This window comes from Hippoglossus stenolepis, chromosome 6, assembly GCF_022539355.2.
Source record: "Hippoglossus stenolepis isolate QCI-W04-F060 chromosome 6, HSTE1.2, whole genome shotgun sequence".
Classification (NCBI taxonomy): Eukaryota; Metazoa; Chordata; class Actinopteri; order Pleuronectiformes; family Pleuronectidae; genus Hippoglossus; species Hippoglossus stenolepis.
In genome coordinates, this window is record NC_061488.1 from 9,214,483 (window position 1) to 9,237,370 (window position 22,888).

Here is a 22,888-nt window from a genome sequence, read left to right on the forward strand (position 1 = left end):
AACCTACTTTTTCTGTCACTGCCCCATTCAGTGTATGATTAATTAACATGTGTCCTTTCATAAACCCAATCCGCCCTCTCAGCAGGATAAAACCTGAGGTGTGGCTGCCCCTGTTTAGCTGCTGGGGCTGAAAACAACGTTCCCAGACTGTGGACCTGGAACTTCAGGGATCAATTTGGTTTAAGTTTTATGGTTTTCAGGTAACATCTCTCCTCAAAACAACACAGTCACGAACAACCACATCTGCTCCCCACAATGTGTGTGTGTGTTTGTGTGTTTTTGTGTTTTTGTGTGTGAGTATGTGTGTGTGTGTGTGTACGTCTCATCATCAGTTGATGTTTAACATTATAAACCCCTATGAGGAGTTCATCAGTTTGAGTTGATTGTCGAGTGCCAGACTTTGTCAGGCCATTGTGCTCTCTGAGAACAGTGAGTGGTAACCAAACAGACTGCAGACGAAGGACGCAGAGGAGACATATTCCCTTATTAGGCCTTGTTATACGCTGATACTGTACTGGTTTACATTTCCCAGATAACAAACCAGAGCGGAGGACAGTGATTCAGACTGATCGCAGCACACACACAACCATGAATAAAGATAGTTTTCACTCGAAGATACTCGGAAGTGGCATGGCGATGTTACGGAGGGAGCTGGTTATGAAACTGTGTTGCATATACAGTAAATAACAATGTAAACAAACTCAACTCTGCATTTGTAGCAGATCATAATTCAAGACCAAGCACCAAGCACAGCTCTGTTTTTCTCTTCCCCTGACTTGTCCTCTGTGTCTCCAACATGAATAAAGAGTGTGTGTGTGTGTGTGTGTGTGTATGTGTGTAGTAGTGGGAAGTGGAAATTTACAGTCTACCACGTTGGTACCTGAGTTGTCAGTCACAGCGAGGCTGCGTCCAATCTCCACTTTGGATTTAATTGTCTTACAGTCAGGGGGCGGGTCCTGCTGTCAGCTCCACTCCTGGTGACCCGTGTCTGCATAAAGACTTTCAGTACAGTGGAATGGTGACAGCTGAGAGAGAGGGACATTACACACAGCCGCAGCCATGAAGGAAATGTAAGTTTACTCTCATTTGCTTTGCTGGAAAAAGAAACTTGATTTGTTATTACCCTTTAGTTTGGATGCGCTTTTTTTGGTGGTCTGTTTTCATTTTATATTTATTATTTGTTGCATTCGTTTGCTTAAGAATAACCCGTTAGTTGGTGTGTTTAATATTTCAGTTTGCATGTTGAAAAGGTTGAATGAACAGAGGAAGCACAGCGAGTGTGTTATCAGAGCGATCCGCGTTGGACCGGTTTCAGTCGCGCATCTTTCGTTTTTTTATTTTTTATTATAAGGGAATTTCAGGTGAAGTGCGCGTCTGGGTTTATTGTCAGGGACAGTTTGCGTTCGGTGTTATCTGACGGGCTCGTGACAGCAGGCAACCAGGTGAGAGAGAGAGGAGTGCACGGAAAGAGGGATAAAGAGAGATAGAGAGAGATAGAGAGAGATAGAGATAGAGAGAGAGAGAGGGAGAGAGGGATTGAAACAGGATGAGAAACCGAGTGGGCAACTACTGATCCAGTTACGTAAGAAGGTTTGGGAATGGAAAGCGGTTCATGTTGACTTGTCATGCATAACAGGAAGAGAAAAAAAATCCTACAAAACGATGGGACACACACACAGACACACACAGACAGACACACACACACACACACACACACACACACACACACACACACACACACACACACACACACACACACACTCTCTCTCTCTCTCTAAGGGGATGCAGGGCTTGTTGTTCAAGCGTTAATTAAGTGAGGAAACGCACAGTTCCCAGTAGGAATACTAGAGGTTTCTTCATGTACAAGGCAGCTCCTGAGAGGTGGATGTTAGTATGATCATCATCACTCTTTTATTTGAAAGTCTTAAGTTGCCATCCTGAAACCTGTTCACCGCCTTCCGCTTCTTGCACGTTCCACAGTTTTCCACTGTGTTTTCAGCAAAGGTTGTCATATTTTTCAGCGTAGAAACTTTTCCGTACAAAATGTTCTTTCATCTGAGCTTCAATGAACAAGGCAGTCTGAATTTGTTCTTCTTCCATTGGCCCACAAGAGTTAAGGGGGAGTATTTGAAGTCGCTCTGCCAACTTCTCTTTTAAAAAAGAGGTATTTTCCTCTTGTATTACTACTACTCTTGTATCTTAGAGCAGATGATTCATTTGAGCTTTCTCATTGTCCCCTCCTTTGTTCCATATGGTGTCCCAGCCTGGGAGCTTAAATCACAGTCACTCCTGACACATAGTTTATCCTGTCCTATTAGGGTTTCTTTTTGGCTCGAGCAGGGGGATACAGGACACCTCAGCCGGTATAAGAAATCCTGTCTTTCTTGGAAAGTTTACAGTGTAAACACTCTGGGAACTTAAAGCTGTTGCGTCTTCCTGTGTGAGACCAGTGCTTAGGGAATGCAAAGGGGTTATATAACCCCTCCCCCTCTAAATTTGGATTACGGAGGGCTGACCTGTTGCTGATACAGTAGCATAAGAGAAAGCAAAAAGAAAAACGTTGCCCCAGGTTCAGGCGAGGTCTCGGCAGTGTGTCCAAACATTCCCTTCCTCTTCCTCCAGTGACAATGTGCCCCCCCTCTGAGCAGAAAAACTCACCCTGAGAGCGAAGGGTCACACTACTGGCTGTGCCGCATGAATACAAAATAAAACACATGATATATAGTATATAGATGTTTTTACTTATCTAGAAAGTGATTGGTTGATTGAGGCTGATAAATAAACACACTGGGTATTCTCCTTGTTTGTTTGCCCCGGAAAACTGTGAAATGCAAAACCTGTGTGTGACTGGGCTTGTCTTTTATCACTAGTCTCCATCGCATACGCTTGCATATATTTTTCATTTTCTAACTTGATTTTGCTCCATGTTTCCACCAATCGTTGCTCCAATCTGAATGACCTCAATGCATCAGTCTTTCAGATTAGCAAGATTAGCTGCATAGTGCTGTATATCATGTACGCAAGCTGTAACGCAATCAGGAGACAGCATTATCTCCCTAATGCTCCTCTCTATCTGCGTCTTATCCCTCTCACCTCTGTCACTGTCTCTCTCTCTCTCTCTCTCTCTCTCTCTCTCTCTCTCTCTCTCTCTCTCTCTCTCTCCATCAATGTGTCCTTTTCCCATCCGCCGTCCACAGCATGGCACAAAAAGAGAAGCTCCAATGCTTGAAGGACTTCCATAAGGACACCCTGAAACCTTCGCCGGGGAAGAGCCCGGGCACGCGGCCCGAGGACGAGGCAGAGGGCAAGGTTCCTCAGAGGGAGAAGTGGTCCAGTAAGCTCGACTTTGTCCTGTCTGTGGCCGGAGGCTTTGTCGGATTAGGAAACGTCTGGCGGTTCCCTTACCTTTGCTATAAAAATGGTGGAGGTAAGCAAAAGCTTCACGACAAACGCCAGAGCTAAAAACACGTTGCGATGAAATCACTGCAGCTCTAGGATTACTCAGAGCTGATTCCTGTTTCCCTTCCCCAGGTGCATTTCTCATTCCTTACTTCATCTTCCTGTTTGGGGGCGGCCTGCCTGTCTTCTTCCTGGAGGTCGCACTGGGCCAGTACACTTCTGAAGGAGGCATCACCTGCTGGGGCAAGATCTGCCCCATCTTCACTGGTCAGTCCAAACACATAAACACTGCATAGATTCACACACAGAAATAGAGGCTGTTTATCGCAGTATAAATATCCCCTGACAAGATCATCTAATATTCATTGCTGAGTAAAAGCCTCATTTGCTGGAACAAGAATTCAGCCCTGGTTGTCTTCCTGTTTCAGTCCAGTATTCAACAGTCAGATTTTGTGTTGTGCCAAGGCCAACACCCCAGGTAATTAGAACAGTTTTACTTCCTTCGGGTGGTTTATTTTGTGTAAACAACATTTTACAGCAAAATGAAGCAGGAGCTGAACAACGAAAGCACAGAAACATGGACAATCAGGGAGAATGAATGATATAAGTGCTTTTTAACTGCAGCGGTCCGCCTCACGTAGAGGGTTTACAAACATACATGCACACACATGTAAATGAATATAGATAAGTATAAATATATAGATTTTAATGCAACGTAATTACATTAAATATAAAAAAATACAAAGAGCACATGCTTGAAGGCACCCCATGTCATACAGTCATCTTTGGATGGAAGATCTGGTGTGTGTAATGGTTTTGATGAGGTCTTGGTTACCACGGAAACCAAAAGCAATAAATAAATACATAAATAAGTCAAGTTGCCGAGCAATGGGGACTTATGACGATTATGTGATGGTCTTTGTTGACATGGAGCTGCAGTGTGGATCCACTTGTTTTGTTTTATATTATAAATGTCCTCTGTGGCCGTGTTGTCAGGGTGGGGTTCTCTCACCATAAGTTTACTCTAAGACACCCGAGGGCCCATCATTCCTCCGAGGTGCAGCCCCTCTTCTTTTGAGCAACAGCTGTCGCACTGAGCAGCCTCAGCAGCTGCCGTGATGCCTTTACTCATGTTCACATGGGCAACGTTACATGAAAAGGGAGGAAACTGCGCGGTACCGGATCTCCAGCAGCTGCAGATGGGCTCAGCTATTCAAGAAATGCTGAGGCTGCTGCCTGTCCATCTGGCGTCTGACACGGGAGTGAAAGTCCACAAGTGGCCACAAAACGGGCGACTCACAAGTCTCCCATTGTTCCTCCCACCTCCTTGTGTTTTTATCACACTGTGAATTCATGACTTTACCCAACACACACAAACACACTGTGGACTACACACACACACACACGCGCACGCAAGTCCTAGAAATTAGTTGTCTATCTGTTTGCATTCGGTATGTGGGAATGAGGAGGTGGGGGCGATAGAGATGATGAGTTTATAAATACTCTGAAGCAGTGGAAGAGTACCGGGGATTTCTGCGTCCAGATTCATGGCAAAGTCATCTAAAAATAGCCTAACACTAAGAACTTAACAACAGTTGGTAATGTAGTCAGGTAAGTTCATTATGAGTTAGTTGTTAGGAGTTTGCTCAGCAGCCTTATCCCCCATGAGAAGTCAAATTGTTTGAGTTTAAAGAGTAATTTAATAATGTGCTGCATCATAGAGTGCTCTGTATTACACAATGCAACCACACCCATCAGTGATGGCATACTGCACTGACACGCCCAGGAGTATAATTCTTCATCATTGCAGCAAGATGAGAAGTTTCATTTCTACAACAATGCATCACATTACATCTTAAATATGAATTATGAGTCTTGTGCCGCTGGTAGGGACAGTTTAAAGACCAGAGAAAATGTTGTAGACCTTTCCCCTGGAGACATTTTCTGACATGAACTCCAGACAATGTCTGGGGAGTGGCTCATGGGCAGATCATGTGAGGCAGGACTTAATCTATAAATTCTGCTTCGGAGATCATGTGTTTTTGTTTCCAGCACATTGACCCTTATCACCAAAAGATTTTTTTCAGTCTTGCGTCTGTTGCATTCTAGAAACTTCATCAATGTGCCCAACTTGCTGTGAATTGGAAATGGACTTAATCCTGAGTTTTTGTGAGGGAGCTGGCAGGAAAAACTCCAGAGCCTCTGACTCTGTGATTTACATTCTCACTTACACCCTCTTAGGATAATTTCTGGAGAATAAAGTTCAGCGCATGTATGAAAGCAGCTTATGTCATCCCACAAACAAAAGCTCATTTGTAAAATGTCTTTTTACCAGAGCAGAAATCAAAATGCTCAGCCGAGTTGGTTGATATAGAGCTAATCCAACCTCTGTTTCTCCCCAGGTATTGGATACGCCTCTGTTGTCATCGTATCTCTCCTGAACGTCTACTACATTGTGATCTTGGCCTGGGGTCTCTACTACCTGTTTCACTGCTTTCAGCCGGAGCTCCCCTGGGCAAAATGCAAGCAGCCCTGGAACACAGAGTTCTGTGTGGAGGACACGGTCCGCAAGAACAAGACCCTTTGGTTGGCAGCCAACATCACCAACTTCACATCCCCCGTCACAGAGTTCTGGGAGTGAGTATTCACGGACGGCACGCCTAACGCACACATGCACACATGAGAACATGAGAACATGCACGCAACTCACTGCCATCTTATCTTGCTTGCACAGTTTACTTTAGAATATTAAATGTCGGCCAGTTTATTATAAACTTTATTTGTACTGCACCTTTCATGTGTTACATGCAAATCAGAGTTTGTCAAACTAAACTGAAATACTAATGTTTTTCATGGCCTTTTTTTACCCATTTGAATTTGATGGTAATTCATCACAACAATTAGGACTAAGTTAGAAGTGTTCATGGTGCATCAAGGCTTCGGCTTCAAAGTTTTTCAGATAATCTTCTTCACATTTAATAGTCCTCAGACTCTGGACAAGTAGCAGAACACCGATGAAAGGCCAAGTTATGTGCCTGTTTCATTTCAACGAATCCTATTCCTTATCCTCTTAATCATTCTCTTGTGTTCATGGTTTAGAGTTACTACATGACTTCTGTCTTTGAGAGTGTTTAAAAATGTGCAAGATAACTTTTTTATGTTTCAAATCCCACAAACTACCATTAACTGGTGCCTCTGTGTCGTCTGTAGACGCAATGTCCTGAGCATCTCCAATGGGATCGAGGACATTGGACCCATAAAGTGGGACCTGGCCCTGTGTCTCCTGGCAGTTTGGGTTATCTGCTTCTTCTGCATCTGGAAAGGAGTCAAGTCCACTGGGAAAGTGAGTGATGTAGTGTATACTTTACTTATTGTGTTGCCTGGAAGCTGTTTGGCCTTTTACTTTTCTACCCCAACGAGTCGGTGACAAAACCCTGTTGCTCAGAGAACAGCCACAGTTTTAGAAACAAGCTTGATTTAGTTGATCTAGAGACACAAGTCTCAGCGCTGCCCTGGAGGTTGTTTCTTGGCCAGACTTTGTGTCGCTCCTCAGCCCTAAGTGTGTTTCTGTTAGCTGGACAGAAACCGCTGCTGTGTCTCAGTTTGTGTTCTTCTGTACTCATTATTGCTATTGAGCACAAGTGCTTTCACACTGATACATATGATAATATAAAGGACAATGCAAATTCTCAGTTGTTACATTTAAAATGGCCAAAAAGGTGAATGCGAAATAATTGACTTTAGAGGTTTTCTGGCTGATTGGATCACAACCCACCCTCAATGCATCTTCAGTGAATTTACACTTGTAGTTTCATGTGGTCAAACTCCTTCTCATTGTAATTTGATCACCAGAAATGCATTGTTCTATTTGGAAAAAATATGAGTAAGAGTCGAGGAAAAAAACTTAGGGAAGTCGTGTTTATTTGGAGGTAGAGCTTATTCCGTTGTATCTCAAGGTTGATGAGTCCTAAGTCTATAACTGTTCTCCTGCATTTTTAGTAACAATTCCTGTGTCCTGTCTAGGTGGTGTACATAACAGCGACTTTCCCATTCGTGATGTTAATTGTGCTGTTGATCCGTGGTGTGACTCTGCCTGGGGCAAGTGAAGGAATCAAATTTTACCTTTACCCCAACTTGACCCGACTCCAAGATCCAGAGGTAAATTTTAAAACCAATTTTTTTTATTAACATTTCTGTCCTCAGGTGTCCTCTTGGAAAAGATGTTTACTTAGTGAGTTGCTGGTAAACTAGATCAAACTTTCAAGCAAAGTTTGAAGCTATAACCTGCAGCCAGTTAGATTATCTTAGCATAAAGACAGAAAGCAACTAACAACATCCACCATCTTCATGAGAGTGATACCAGTCGTCTCAAAACCAAGTCCTCTTCCTCTGTCTCCTCAGGTGTGGATTGATGCAGGAACCCAGATTTTCTTCTCCTACGCCATTTGCCTGGGAGCCATGACGTCACTGGGGAGCTACAACAAATACAAGTACAACTGCTACAGGTGAGCTGCGTTTCCGCTGGGATGAGTGAGACTGTAGTAGTGACAGCAACTCGTGTCAGAGACGGTTGCGTGAAAAGAAAATGGGAACTTCGGTTCCACCTGTGTTCATTAACAACCTCCTCGACATATGTGTGACATAGGGACTGTTTGCTGCTGGGAGGCCTCAACAGCGGAACCAGTTTTGTGTCTGGCTTCGCAATATTTTCCGTCCTGGGCTTCATGGCACAAGAACAAGGGGTGGACATTGCCGATGTGGCAGAGTCAGGTACGAGGGTCGAAGGTGACAGTAGCAGTAACGGTGGGTGCTGCTGCTGCTGCGGAAAAGAGAAAGACAGACAATTGGAAACCTTATAATAAGCAAAATTTTTAAAATGATGGAAAAAATATAGATATTTAAGTCTCGGAAATCATGATGCTGAAATGTAGAGGTATCGGCAACTGCACACTCCTTGAAAAAAAAAAAGCCTTCAAAGAAACAAACATCGAATTGCTCATGTGCTGCGTGTTTAAGCCACAGAACGAACTGTGGTTCTGCTCCATCATCATTATTTACAGGCGGTCAATTGCACCCGGTGTCCTCACGTGCCACATCCAACCTGCTTATGTCATGTAGTTTACTTTACGTCTTTTTGACCAGGGGACATTGCTGAGACGATTGGGCACCCTCCTGTATGTACTCTACTGTGTGTGCACTGTTCTGTTAACAAGCTGTGGATCTCCTGAGCGAGGTGGACGCCACCGGTTCTGCTTCTGCTTCTCATGTGGACTTTGAAGGAGATGCGTCTTATTTCAGCATGCCTGCTCTTTTCTTTTAAAATCAAACTTTTGCTATCTGTAAGACTGCAACTTGAATATAATGATGTGAAACCAGTGACAATGACGGTGTTTCTGTGATGGACATAGTCGTACATGTATGTAGATTCTGTGTGCGACATAAACACATAGATTGTACATACGTATTCCTTTATATATGAAATCACAGAAACTATTTATTTGAATTGTATTGCTAAACTCCTCAATTGAGGCATTAGTCTATGTGATTGTTGACTTTGTGTCTCTTGCTTTAATATAACCTGTTAAACCAGTTCATGGTTTTGCTAAAATCTTCAACTGCATTATTTAGATTAGATTATTTCAGAATCCCCTTGATTGCACAGAGTTAGCACCAGTACAACACAATACAGTTTAACATCTTACAGACAGTAGCAATTGCATATATAAATATATATAAAGATTATCTAATGTAAAGAATGGATGATACACCAGCGCAGGAACAAAATGATGTAGCTGTGACATGTGCAGAACAATACGTAAAATGTAATGCATCAAAAGAGCCTAATAAATAGTGTTCTGCTTATTTTATGGATAATACTGTCGGCAGGTATCCAGTATGTCGTGAGTAAAAGAGTAGACAATGTAGTTGTTTATATCTGTCCTGCAGCTACGTACACGCAAGACGACTGTAGAGTGGGAAAACCCTGTAACCAAAAAATCAACACTCAATCCAGTTAAATTTATCTTACCTCAATTGATGGCCAAATTAGATCGCATTTCCTGTCAGCGTCTCTAGCTCAGCTCAGCCTTTACATTATTTTTTCAGATCCCCTTACCGTATGTCGTCCAAGCTGAAATCAGATAGAAATGTTAATTCTGTCCTCTGCCCCCTTCTCCCCATCCCCACTCTGTTCTGCTTCCAGGTCCCGGCTTGGCCTTCATCGCCTACCCCAAAGCTGTGTCAATGATGCCGATGCCAACCCTCTGGGCCGTCCTCTTCTTTATCATGCTGCTGCTGCTGGGCCTTGACAGCCAGGTCGGTATGTTCACAATCAATCTGCTGTCAGCTTTATGCAGGGTAGCTGTTTGGTATAGGTTAGATGGCTCCTGCCAAACCCTCAATGTGTAAAACACATTTAGTGTCCCTCTGATCCATATCTAATGTCTTGAAGAGATCAGATATCTGACAGCCAAGTAATGCAGCCACAAAGACTTTTTACGGCCATGCTCTGTGTAAGGTCTAAGGCCCCTTCTCGTGCTCTGTAAAGCCACGAATTAAGTTTTTAGAAGCTGTTTGTCAAACATTTAGTCAGAAGGAGTCATCATTATAGCTCGCAAGCCATTATCTGGCTATGATAGGAGGCAGAGCTTTGATTGATACGAGATAATCTAAGTAGACAAAACCCAAGTGTGCACCAGAGTGATTATTTGGCTGTATCACATTTCCTGCATCCATGTGTAATTCTAGTCTTGTGCTAACTCAGTCCTGCAAATGGCCGGCTACTCATCTCAGCCAAATGCAAGATCAGGCCAATGCTCTAAATTTGAGCCTATGTAAATAGTCAAGCAAGTGCAGCTATTTAGAAATGTTGCCAGTGACGGCATGTGAGCGTGTGTGTGTGTGTGTGTGTGTGTGTGTGTGTGTGTGTGTGTGTGTGTGTGTGTGTGTGTGTGTGTGTGTGTGTGTGTGTGTGTGTGTGTGTGTGTGTGTGTGTGTGTGTGTGTGTGTGTGTGTGTGTGTGTGTGTGTGTGTGCGTGTGCGTGGGTGCTTTGCTCAACCATAAATTTCATGCAGATTTGTAGCCCTGAATGCTACATATTGTTAACATGGCTCACACACACACATGCCACTGTTATGTAAGGGGTTTTTGTTTGGTCCTCATGCAACAAAGAGGGCCTGCCCTCGGAGCATAAAGCCACTGCACATTGATAAATGGGAGCAAATTCATAATGTTATGACATTATGTAGCTTATGAGGAGGCACAGCAGAGACACAGACGGTGATTCACTGTTGTTTTGTTTCTGTTGTATCTTGGTATATAAATAACATAAACCAGTGTTACAGATATAAGTCTTATTTACAAGATCTCATTTTTAGAGCTCTGAATAAAAAGAGACACTGGTTGTTTAGTTATTCTTTTGTCCTCTGAGAAGTAACCAGTTGCTTTTGCCTCCACAGTTTGTCGAAGTGGAAGGACAGATCACCTCTATTGTGGATCTGTATCCATCAGTCCTCAGGAAGGGTTACCGACGGGAGATCTTTATAGCTGTGATGTGTTTCATGAGCTATCTCCTGGGACTCGCCATGGTAACCAAAGTAAGTTCACCAGCGGGCTCCTCGCTGAGCTTCCTCTGCTGCTCGACCGTGTTTAGAAAAGGAAAAGAGACCCTGTGCATTCGGCTCTACAGTAGAGATAACAGACTTTCCACTTGCTCGCCGGCCGCTGCGCGTTTGCGACCAAATATGGCTCCCTGCGGCGTTCACCACTCGCGTCCTGTGTGTCTGAATGGAGCGAGCTGGAATGCCGTTTTCCGTTTAGCAGTTAACCGTGTTTCAATGACGTCGCAGCACCTGTTGAACTCTGCCTCTATTGGTCAAGTGCCAGCATCCTTGTACACTGCTTTCAACACCCCCCGCCTGCCCCCTCTGCTTCAATGTCCCCATCTATCTCTGTGATTCTCTTTCTCTCCATACACACCAGAAGGATAATTGATGCTCTTTTCTGTCTTTTCCTCTTCCAGGGTGGCATGTATGTGTTTCAACTCTTTGATTACTATGCAGCCAGTGGTGTGTGCCTTTTGTGGGTTGCATTCTTTGAATGCATTGCTGTAGCCTGGGTTTATGGTAAGTGGAAACAACTCTATGTGATAGATTTCTGTCGTGCGTGTTTTTTTTTTTTTAAGTAATTACAGTGAGTTGAAGTAAAGCACAAATGAGTTGTATGGGGGTAATCAAAGGTGTCCATTGGGGTTCAGCACTAAATAAGTTTAACTGCCTGCAGGGGTGTGACGAGTGGGGTGGTAGTCCTGGGGTGTGATTGGATAGCCGTGGTTCTCTCCCCTCACATTACACCCATCATCATGAAGGAAGAACATTGAGTCTAATTAGAAAAACCCTTATTTAAACTAAATCAAGCCTTCCAGTAATAAACTACTGAGATCAACATCTAATTCTTTCAATAACAATAAATCATCATCTGACATCATTCAGCAACCACAGTATAGTGTACACACTGAAAGGCCCTATTATTCCAAAATGTTTTCCACCAACTGCCTGTGTTAATGACACTGTGGTTAAATCATGCACAACAGTAGCCCCTCTCACTTTTTGGTTGGGTGTGTTCTACACTATTAGTTCCCAACTTGAGGGTTGGGATCCCTCGAGGGAGCATAAGATAAGATCTAAGGAAGTGAAAGATTTCTTACTGTGAGAGTACTACATGCACATTTTCTGCCAAAGTGAGAGTAGCTTTTGGATATTTTTACATATCAAATTCATGTATTTTGGTTACTCTCTCTGTTCTTCTCACGTGTTTGAAGTGTAGGCATATTTGTCTTTATTCCCAGGCCCTTGTCAATCAAATCTGCTTGATTTGCTTTTTAAACAAATTTAGTGCATTTACACAAAATTAAAGGCTAAACAAAATAGAGGATTTTCTCCTTTAAAGACAGTAAAGCGCATACCTCTGCCAAGGCCCTACAGTCTCCTTGAATTCATTACACTACATTTCATTTAGCTGACGCTTTTATCCAAAGCGACTTACAATAAGTGCATTCAACCATGAGGGTACAAACCCAGAACAATTAAGCCTCACTAAATTACACACACGTAGAAATCTGTTCCCTAAATTTGGCTGATTTCTTTTATCAAGATCAAAAAATGATTCCCTGGTAAATCAGGTAAAATGTCAGAAAACATTGAGTTCAAGAAAACTTTGTCCGGATCCATAGCAAAATTTAACGGGTCGTACCCTGGCCCATTCTTCCTTTTAAGTTTCAAGAAAATCGGTTGGGTATTTTTCTTTGCTGAAAGACAGACCAACAACAATGAAAACATTGTCTCATTGGTAGTGATAACAACATAATGTTAACATGTCCAAACAGGCTTTATCAGGGACATCAGCCACGTGTAAAACACAGCACACTCCCCAGTCAACAAAGCAATAAAACACATTATTATCGCAATCAACACAGGAAGCATCAATATTGACCTAGTATCCTAGTTTTAACTGATAGAGCTCAGACAGTTTATCTTATATTGGGACATGGCCCAGTTGAAATATATGCTGCAATTTATGGCGGACAATAGAGATAAAGTGTTCATAAATGTTCTAATTTCCATAGGTAGTTATAAAGGTTGTTCTGTAACAGCAAACAATAGCACGAGTACAGTACAGTGATGATAACCTATCTTATAATATTCATTATACTGACACACTTTGATTCTGTGAGGTCTCATGTTTTTGTGTCTTTGTGTCTGACAGGAGTCGATAATTTCTACGACGCAGTTGAGGATATGATTGGCTACAGACCAAACCCATGGATGAAATGGAGCTGGACCGTAATCACTCCTGTCCTGTGCATGGTGAGAGATCAGAGTCGGCCTATTGTGTCAGAGGGATCAGAGATACTGTTGTTGATGACAAGTGACAAATGTCGACGGTACCTTCAAGGTCACAGGGAGCTGTGCAACTGAAGAACTAAAAGCAGCGTGTGTTTGATTCCTACAGGGCTGCTTTATCTTCTCACTGGTGAAGTACAAGCCCCTGAAGTATAACAAGGTGTATGAGTACCCTGACTGGGCCATCGGTGTGGGCTGGTGCTTGGCCCTGTCTTCCATGATCTGCATCCCATTGGTGATGGTCATCAAGATCTTGCAGTCTGAGGGACCCCTGATCGAGGTTAGCCGACACAACCCTTTTTTTGGGAAATATGCTCTTTATATTTGCTCTGTTGTCTAGAATTAGATGAGATGATCAATGACTTAGCGAAAACAACTGTGTTTCCAGGGGAACCAAAAAAGTGCTGAACCTGGCTGTAGTTCAATGCTTTGAAGTTATTGAGGTCTGCTACTTGTCAGTGGTGATGGAACCTCACAAAGCACTTAACTAAAGGCAGGTTCATCACTTCTTTGGGTCCCTCGGAAACATTTCCGTTGACAATTTCGCAATTTGCAGTGCTATTCTATATTTGCATGCGTTGTATGTGTTTTCTTAATTTGCAGTACGTTGAGCTCTCTCGGCCACTGAATTCCCCCTTAGTGACTTTAACCAGCACTATAATGAATGTAACCGCAGCACTTCCAAAAGCAATGGGAGGCTGCTTTAGTGTCAGACGTTAATTTGGGATAACATTACTCAACATCTGGTGTGCACAGAAATATCATTGAATGAAGGGGACAGAGCTCAGTGAAAGGAAACAGTTGGTAGGGAGTCAGGTCAACCTGTCTTCTATGCAAACAGATAAGAACACATTTTTGAGCTGAAACATTTGGTGATTCATAGACTTGCAAACACAGACGGGACTGTACAAAGTAGCAGGTTGAATATTTCTATTACACCAATTTATAATTATTTGACAGCAAAATATTTCAGTCTTGCTTGGTCAATGTTGTCAGTCTGCATGCTAATAAGTCGCTATGCTAACACCATGGGTCACCTATCATAAGGTTGCCAGGCAGCCAGGCAAACTTTTACTCCCCGTGTCTCTTTTTATGCTAAGCTAATCTGCTGCTAGCTGTAGCTTCCCATTTAGCATACTAACGAGTGTGGTATCGATTTTCTCATGTTACTTGGCAATGCATGCTACTTTAGCATCTAGCAACCAGGCTAGCTGGTTACTCCTGCTTCCCGTTTCTATGCTAAGCTATGCTAAGCTATGCTAATCTGCAGGTGGCTACAGATAGGAAAGTGGTATCAATCGACGTCTTGGCAAAAGAAAGAGGAACATATTCTCTTATTGAAATATTATTTCAATAAAATGCTAACATGACGTTAGTTATGAATCGTTGACACAGAATTGATATAAGTTCAATTACGATGTCGGACATTTAAAACGGCTTTGAGCCCTGAACCGCCCCTTGTATAACACTGGTTACTGATGACTGTCTAACCTCTGATCTCCTTCCCTCAGAGGATAAAAGCAGTGGCAGCCCCGGCGAAGTCCGGTGTGAGCTCTCGCCCAAAAGAGTACAACGTGAAGGGCAGCGAGCTGACACAGCCCCTGGACCCAAACGGGAACAATGGCTTGATCAAGCCCACCCACACCATTGTAGAAACAATGATGTGAGCGCTCTCTGTGAGAGGAATACGATTGTTGTGCTTTCTGCTATATCATATTTGCTAACTTTGATCATGGTAGGTTTACATTGTCCATATATTCACTTTAGAGAAACTCCGGATTGATTTCTATGGAGAGTTATTATTGTTGTTTTTATTTTTATTTTTTACTATATCAATATTGTTGATGTTACACTTGTCGCTGTAGTTGGCACTGATCTCAGTTTAGGCAGTATTTTGAGGTAGAACATATTCAGTGTTTACTACCTTTCTGTTGATTTCTGGAGAGATGAGGAATTTTATTTTATTTTTGTATAAGAAGAAATTATGGAATTCTCACTTCTCATAAATTAACTAACCTAAACAAGTTATTAACCATGTAAATGTAAGAAAATGTTTTAACACTCTGACTTGATCGTGGCAGCCCTCGCTGCCCAAGCTAACTTCTAATCTATTACTGTTGTTGTGTATCCCACAGTGAAAATGAATGTACCTCTGCTTGCGGCAGAAGCAAACCAGCCACAGCTCTTAGTTTATATCCATAACATGTTCAGTGGAAACATGCGTGGCATAGATTGAATTTTGCTTGACATCCTTCAAGTTCAACAAGGCCTTTGCCAAATACTGTGAGAAATGCATTCATAAGAAGATACATCCTCAAAAACTACCAAGACAAAAATAAGGAAAAATCAGATAAGGAAGAAAAAAGGAGAAATGGAAAGTGGCATTTTTAGAGTATTTGTACACTGCCTGTGTGACTATTATAGTCAGTCCCAGTGCATTTATTGAAACCTCTCTTTGCACTTTATATGTCGTTTCACCTTTAATGTAGTATTTGTTGTTTTTGTTGCAAGGTATTGCAGATACCTTTGCAGCACATTACAGGAGGATATATTTTTAGCTTCTAACTTTTTGATATTGTAAACTTTGATATACAGTATCTAGTTGTCCCAATGATAAGACAATGACAAAATAGAGTAGAAATCTAAAGTCAAATTTTCTGACTCATCATTAGTAGTAGGGCCTGTGAGAACATCACTTAAATTAATAACATTTATTTTCTAAACAGACTGACTCTCCATCGTGCTCATTTCAATATCAGAACTACCACTGGATTAGTGTCTAACGTTCACTGTAGACGTTTGTTTGTAGAAGTTGAATTGTTTGTAATTCACATATGCCTTTTTGTAACAATTTTATACTGTACATCATATTACACCATCAAGGATCCTACTTAAAACTCAGCAATCTCACTTTTCAATATTGATTACATTGTGAGCCAAGATTCAATTTTTCAGCGTCCACTATTCTATGAAGCAATGACATTCTCTGCTCCTTCAAAATGCATCAAATTGAAAGTAAATGTAATGTTTATCACTGAATCTGCCTAAACAGTTATATGTAAAGTCCGAATGAGTTGTTATCCTGAAGCATGTGCAAGACTCATCACAGTACTGTGCTGCTTTGTCCATGAAAATCTTGTGCTTGGAAATTCATGTGTACCAAAGTAATTTTGTCTCACAGTTGTCCCCTTTGAGATGCATATTGCATCATTCTATAGAGATTACAAATAAACGTCTTTTTTTCTTTGGATCCATTTGTCTGAATGATTCTTTCTTTTTCTCTCAATATGTCTCAAGCATTTTCTCATAAATGCACCTGCGAAGTGAATAAATGGCTGTTTTTTCTGTTCTTTCCTGTGTTTGTAAAATGGAGATCTCACACGTGCATGTACAGATAATTAAAGAGACTGAATTTCCGTGCAGTATCATCTTATCGGTCTTCACAGACATCCGGCTCAATGTCACTCCTGCAGGGCATATCACTGCAGCGCTTAAATTCAATACACATGCGTGCACAGCCACAGAGGCTGCAGTTGTTTAGTAAGTTGTTGCATACTTTGTTCACTGCCATGAATCATTTTAATGAGTCTTGGACTGCAAACTGTTCATTAGATCTGTTTTGAACTGCTCCCACTTACAACTTTCATCAATCTATTTTCAAGGAAGTACTACTTGTGCGAATCGCAGCACGTTTTGATTCCACCCCTGAAATAGCGCTCTTTATTTATAATATTTATTTCCTTTGAAGGCCACCCATGCCACCCCCACTCCCCGCCATTCCCCTGTGACAGCTCGTTGACACTTGTCCTACATTTTCAGGGAGGGTGTCCGTCCCACCATTAGTCTTACACCCCCCTAGCAGGTGGGAACTGCATTGACAGCTCACTCACAAAGGGGAGACTGGCTTATTTGGGCATGGCTGTGGTGTCCCACTGTCCATCCTAAGGGCTTGAAAAGCCAAACCCCCAAAGACTTAAATTTATGCATTTAAAGAACAAATCAGATGCTAATGTGATCATCCTTGGGAGAAAGAGTCTAAATAATATTTCATCACAATCCTTCCAGTATTTGAAATATATTAGTCTGGACAGTTCAGTGGAGCAGTCAAATTAAAATCAAATAACTTGGCATTACACCTTCTGTTAAGTGTTGACACATTTCCTGGTTCAGTGTGAATCATCGCTGTGGTTAAATTAAATTAAACAACACACTGTTGACAGCTGAGAAAAACTATCTATGGTTTCATAATTTTATTTCCATAAAAAGAAATACATTTCTTAGTTTATAATAAATTAAATAACAAAAATAAAATAATATCCAATTAATCTTTCAAGTTCTTTCGAACAGATTCCTGACATATTCAGGGAGGATGTGGTAATCAACCCAAAGAAATGTGCAGCCACATTCAGTATCACAGCTTAAATGAAGACACTACACCGTATGTTCATGTACGATCAATAAAAATAAAGCACTGCATACCATGATACATTATACAGTAAAAATAAAAAGGTACAATACATTAAATTAATATAAAATTTCAAGAATCGACGTCAGTACATGACATTTAATAAAAGACATGATTCAGAAATAAGATTTGAAAAAGGATGAACCCGTCTCTGAGAATGCTCTTAATAAAACCGCAATGATCTCACATGTTCACATCAGGCAAGACGTATTAAATTAGTATTAATTTCCAGAGAGGCAGCTTGATCGACACCAGATTTGTTACACATATGCTTTATAAAAAAACAATTTCATGATTAAAGAAAAAGGGTGAAGCACTCGCACAGAAATCCAGTTGGTGCAGAGATTAATCCAGTGTTTTGTTTTTTTTTATGTTTTACGAGGAAGAGCTACTTATGCATGCTTAACATGCTTATAGATACTGGTATGGCACAAACAAATCCCACTGATGGAAAAACCTTGTCAGACGTAGAGTGAAATCATTCGTCACTGAAAATGTAAAAGGCATTTCATCCTCTGTTCCGGTAAAGGATGTGATTCATTTAAGGAAAAAAAATCAGTGATAGACCACGAACCATAACAAAAAATATTCTGGTGCCACAAACAGAAACTCAAACTCACAGTGAAAGTGAAAAAGTGAAAGTGAATTTTTGGATGAAAACGTGGGCTGTGTATGCAAATGCGGTGTTGAAAAGAAACTTGCAGAACGTGCAAAACAATCTTTGTAAACTTTGTGTGTGGATTAAAAAAGAAAGTAACCAAAAAATTATAATAAATACAAATTTGTGGTATTTAGATATAAGGGGTGTAAATTATAGTTCATGATACTTGGAAAGTAGCTGGGAGGTTTCTGTCTATTTGGAGGCACTGTCCATTCTGTGGGGGGGGGGGCGCAGTGTGGAGGAGAGACTGGAAACAGGGGCAGTGAGCCAAGACATGGCTGAAATAACTCAGTCCACCCCCACCCCCCATCTATGTGTGGGCGGGCATGTGTGTGTTCTATGCATATAGAGCAATGCATGAGTCTTTTGTGTTCAACATAAAGAAAAAAAAAATCCACTTTGCACAACTGGATTCTTGTTCTTTGAATCAGAACATGAATCCCATTACAGGAAAGGAAGGTAAATGTATGCTGTGGTTACGTGTGTGTGTGTGTGTGTGTGTGTGTGTGTGTGTGTGTGTGTGTGTGATGACATCCTGGCTCCGTCAGAAGCCATGAGACCCCTGTTATATAACTCTACATATGGCTTTGCCTCTGGTGTTGTGGGGGAGGAGGGGAGGTGGGAAGATTCAGAGCCTCCACGGAACGGTGCATAAAACCGGGAACAGTGAACAACATGCACTTGTAGCTTTGTGAGTGACAAATGCTTTCAGGGGGTGGAGAGTGGCGGTTTGTGTTTGTGCATGTGAGCGGATGCTCTGCGAGCGGAACATGAGTGTGAAGGTCTCTCTGAGAGGTACAATGTGACAAACTAAACTGTGCGTGACGCGTTTGGTGTGTGTCCCAGGACCGGTGTCTTTTCTTTGCGATCACAGGGCGATGCTGCTGGTCATGTGTTCGGGAAAGCAGAACAGTGAGTTTGAGGGTTCGTCACAGTCGTCAGGCAGCCCGGTGTCTGCTGCTGCCAGTGGATTCCTGCTAATGACCAAGTCCAGACTGTCTCCAGCCTCCATAATTAGGGGCACAGTCAGACAACAGTCCAAGTCCCTGGTTCTCACACGGTTCACCTGGAAGAGCAGAGCCAATGAAAACTCATCGTTCAACGTGCTCTTACATTCACATGAGCAGTTTGACATTTTGAGACAGGAGAGGGCTCGTTGAGTTTAGGGAAAACAAATAAAATCTGCCAGAACCACTTAAGCCAATTATCCTTTATCTCATCTGTTGAATCCAAAACCTGAGGTGAGAAAAAGAAAAGACTCTGGTTGTGTTCCAGATTATTTCTTGTCCATCTGCTGTTTGCTTGGAAATATCACAATAATCTCATAAGAAGTCCTTATGCTAAGATGGACATTTTTATCTAGCCGTCACCTCAGCTTCCACTTTTTACGCTAAACAAAGCTAACCAGCTGGTGCCTTTTATTCAGCACATATTTAGCATTCATGTGATTGGCTAATTAGTGAGATTTAGAAGTGCATAGAACCTATAGCATATTGTTGTGTTTGCAGTCTTCATGCCAAACCAAGATAACCAGCTGGTCCCTTTAATTTAGCACTTAAAGACATGATTAGCTAATTATTGAGTGCTACAAGTGCACATTGTGTCATTTTCAGTCTTTAAGCTACGCTAACGACATCCAGCTTCACACTGAACAAACACTATTTGATCTTGTCATCTGAGTCTTAGCAGGAACGCAAAGAGACCATTTTCCCAATATGTCAAACTATTGATTTAAGGATCAAGTCTATGGGCAAAAAACGTAGACTGTATATAAAGATGGACGACACATGTCCACTTCCTCCCACTATCCAGAAATGAAGCCAAAACATCAATGATGCAAACGCTGGAATCCTGCACATTTGGAGCCCGAGTGTGCACTGTAGCGATTGGTGGATGGAGCCAATGGTAGCGAGGTCGATACACATGCTCGACCAATCGTGTCAGTCTCAGCTGTTTGTTTATATGGCATCAAATAACTAATTAAGACTAAACTTACCCCCAAAATCAATAATTTAACAAATACATTAGTGTGATCAGAACCATTTAAAATGAAAGAAACCATCTTTGAGAAATTTGTGTTTTAAAGGTTCGTAGAGAGGACCCACTCCCGATGTAAAGATACAGTATTTATATATAAAGGGCCCATTCAAGGGTATAGAAAACATCACAAGGATTATTTTATATTAAATTTCTGCCAATAGATCCCTCTCACCTAAATCTTACACACTGAACCTTCAACGAGAACTTTGATCAATGTCCCAGCCACTAACATGGAGGAAGCAGGGATTATGAGCTACACTGCAGCCAGCCACCAGATGGCGATCGAGATGCTTTAGTTTCACTTCTGGGGTACTTTCATGTTGTCCACCCTTATCTACGGTCTATGGCGAGAACAGTACCTGAAGAATGCGGTCGAAAGGCTTTACACCCGCCTGATCAGCTGGGCCATCAGGACGGATCATGTTGACGAAAACCCCTTTCTCCAGGAGCCCGTCAGACACACTGAAACCAAAGTCATGGCTCTCCAGGTCTTTCCTTACGGTCACCTGCAAACACACGGGACCTTAGAGTTACACAGAGATTACATTGCACAGCACATATTCATAAATATCTATCTCTATCTGTAAGAGTCAAAGATAATGGACACTCTTCAATCGAAGTAAGAATGCAAATCAATGCTGACTCCTCAAAACTTCACATCTGTGCATCGCACCTTGTGCATGTCACAGGGTGAGAAGCAGTGATGACAGCAAACAGTGCTCAGGTAATGCTGTAATAATGGGTGTTGTGTGCTTTTGTCATACACACGGTGCAGGTCCTGACTGGCCAGGTATCCACTGGGTCCAGTTATAATGAACTGAAAGCAGGAGTGAGTCAAGTGGAGGAGGCACGCAGGTCTAAACTTTATAATGGGCAGGTTCCCTCGGGACGCTGTTGTTTGTACCTTGTTCATCAAGCTGTGAGAGCAGTTGGGTGATCAGTCAATAATGATATAGATGTTTTGATCACGCCTCGGATCACATCTTGCAGATTACATTACGAGTATATTGTTTATAGAGTATGAGGTTTCAATAGAATGCATAAGGTGGCTGCATGCAAGTACAAGGGAATAAGAAAAGAGGGCAACAGCCAATGTTTTAGTGTTTCCGGTGTAGACAGTGGATATTCAGGCCGAGACACTATTTATAGTCTGATCCTTCTATCACATGAATCCAACATCTCTCCACACAAAACAGGGATATTCATGTAGGGGTTTTAGGTTCAGAGGACATTTTTGCGAACATCTGCTTACAGCTATCTGCATATGAATGAATTAAAAAGCCCATAAGCCAATGCATTTCAGTCAATGGGTTGCACCACACATACAGTTAAGCTACGGACAACTGAACTCTGCTCAAATGTAATTGGTCAAACTAAAGAATGGAAACCGGAAGATTTTTTCGGCCCAGAATCTTGTCCCTTGCCAACAGATTCTAACATGTGGAGTGTGTTTATAGAGATTAGGTCATAAGGTGTAAAACCTTATTGTTGAAGAGGGACACGTTACACTTATTCACGCTTGTTCTGATGAGCGATGTTTAGAGTGAACACAAACTACCTTGTGCAGTGCCAGGGTCGTACTGGACAAACCGTCGCAGAGGTCCCCTCTGCCCCTGGCCGCTGCATTTCTGGCTCCAGCCGATGTGTTCAGGCTACTTTTAGTCTTTGACTCCGTGTGGTTGATTCCCTCCCTTTTAATGGGACTAAATTCAGACTGAAACATCAAGTCCTCATTGGTCTTGGTCTCCTCTAGGTATAGACTAAGTGCACTACCTGTCATGGATGCCTGAAAGAGCACAAAATTAAACTGATTATTATATCATCATGCACTAAAAAGACAAAAAAAAACTACTTAAGTACACACACAAGCATAATCTCTACTATGTTGCACACAATGTGATTAGAGGCAGACGCTTTGCACAAACCCTTCCTCGGTCAGTATGGCAGCGAGTGCCTGGCCAGTCTTGTCAGATTTAATAACAGATTACACTCTGGTGATTATTATAATGCTTCATCTGGCATGATCATTTAGGTCGACACTGGTCATGAGGACGAAGCAGATGGAGGAGGAGAGGAAGCAGGAGAAGGAGGGGTGAGCGTACCTCCAGCTCCCTGAGAATCTCCGATTGGCCGCAGGTCTCGAGGTCCTGCAGAGCCTGGGACCAGAAGCTGTCGTCATGGTTTAGGGTGCCATGGCAACGAGGAGGGCTGACGAATCTATATGACAATGCAGGAACCAGAACGTGAGAGCAGCCCTGCAGTCTGGAGGCCGGTACTGCGTACAAAGGCAGCATGGGAGATGCCGTTTTTTGGGCCGCACGCTGGAGAGTCCCTTTTGAAAATCTCACAGGACCAACAGTGAGGGTTTATTGTAAATCCGCTAGATTAGATAAAGCTCTTAAAAGAGTTCAGGTTTACAAAAG

The 22,888-nt window shown here is 42.1% G+C and overlaps 2 protein-coding genes and 1 long non-coding RNA gene across 6 annotated transcripts in view; 1 reads left to right on the top strand and 2 right to left on the bottom strand.

Moving 5' to 3' along the window:
• Window positions 1-925: 925 nt before the first annotated feature.
• On the top strand, window positions 926-16,549 carry LOC118110542 (sodium- and chloride-dependent taurine transporter). Its single transcript, XM_035158388.1, has 14 exons — window positions 926-1,070; window positions 3,198-3,427; window positions 3,532-3,666; window positions 5,802-6,036; window positions 6,610-6,742; window positions 7,423-7,557; window positions 7,801-7,904; window positions 8,045-8,169; window positions 9,602-9,714; window positions 10,858-10,995; window positions 11,421-11,523; window positions 13,163-13,263; window positions 13,409-13,579; window positions 14,811-16,549. The coding sequence occupies exons 1-14, from the start codon at window positions 1,060-1,062 to the stop codon at window positions 14,964-14,966; spliced, it is 1,890 nt and encodes a 629-aa protein (XP_035014279.1). The 5' UTR covers window positions 926-1,059; the 3' UTR covers window positions 14,967-16,549.
• Window positions 7,299-9,968, bottom strand: LOC118110545. Its single transcript, XR_004696974.2, has 2 exons — window positions 9,428-9,968; window positions 7,299-8,218 (listed from the first exon to the last, which is right to left on the bottom strand). It is a non-coding gene; the product is annotated as an uncharacterized LOC118110545 (long non-coding RNA).
• Window positions 16,550-17,527: 978 nt separating the features above from the next.
• Window positions 17,528-22,888, bottom strand: part of LOC118110541 (glutamate receptor-interacting protein 2) — a 29,921-nt gene continuing 24,560 nt past the window's right edge. For all 4 annotated transcript variants that reach the window (XM_035158385.2, XM_035158384.2, XM_035158386.2 and 1 more), the window contains 4 exons: window positions 22,568-22,682; window positions 22,024-22,251; window positions 20,825-20,971; window positions 17,528-19,491 (listed from right to left, as the gene is read on the bottom strand). In XM_035158385.2, coding sequence (XP_035014276.1) covers window positions 19,294-19,491; window positions 20,825-20,971; window positions 22,024-22,251; window positions 22,568-22,682 — 688 coding nt within the window. In that variant the 3' untranslated portion in view covers window positions 17,528-19,293. The remainder of the gene's footprint in view (window positions 19,492-20,824; window positions 20,972-22,023; window positions 22,252-22,567; window positions 22,683-22,888) is intronic.

What these genes read in the sequence shown, in the direction of transcription:
- LOC118110542 (XM_035158388.1), top strand. An exon ending in TTGCTATAAAAATGGTGGAG is followed by an intron (nt 3,428 to 3,531) that starts GTAAGCAAAAGC and finishes TCCCTTCCCCAG; the next exon opens with GTGCATTTCTCATTCCTTAC. An exon ending in TGCTGGGCCTTGACAGCCAG is followed by an intron (nt 9,715 to 10,857) that starts GTCGGTATGTTC and finishes TTGCCTCCACAG; the next exon opens with TTTGTCGAAGTGGAAGGACA.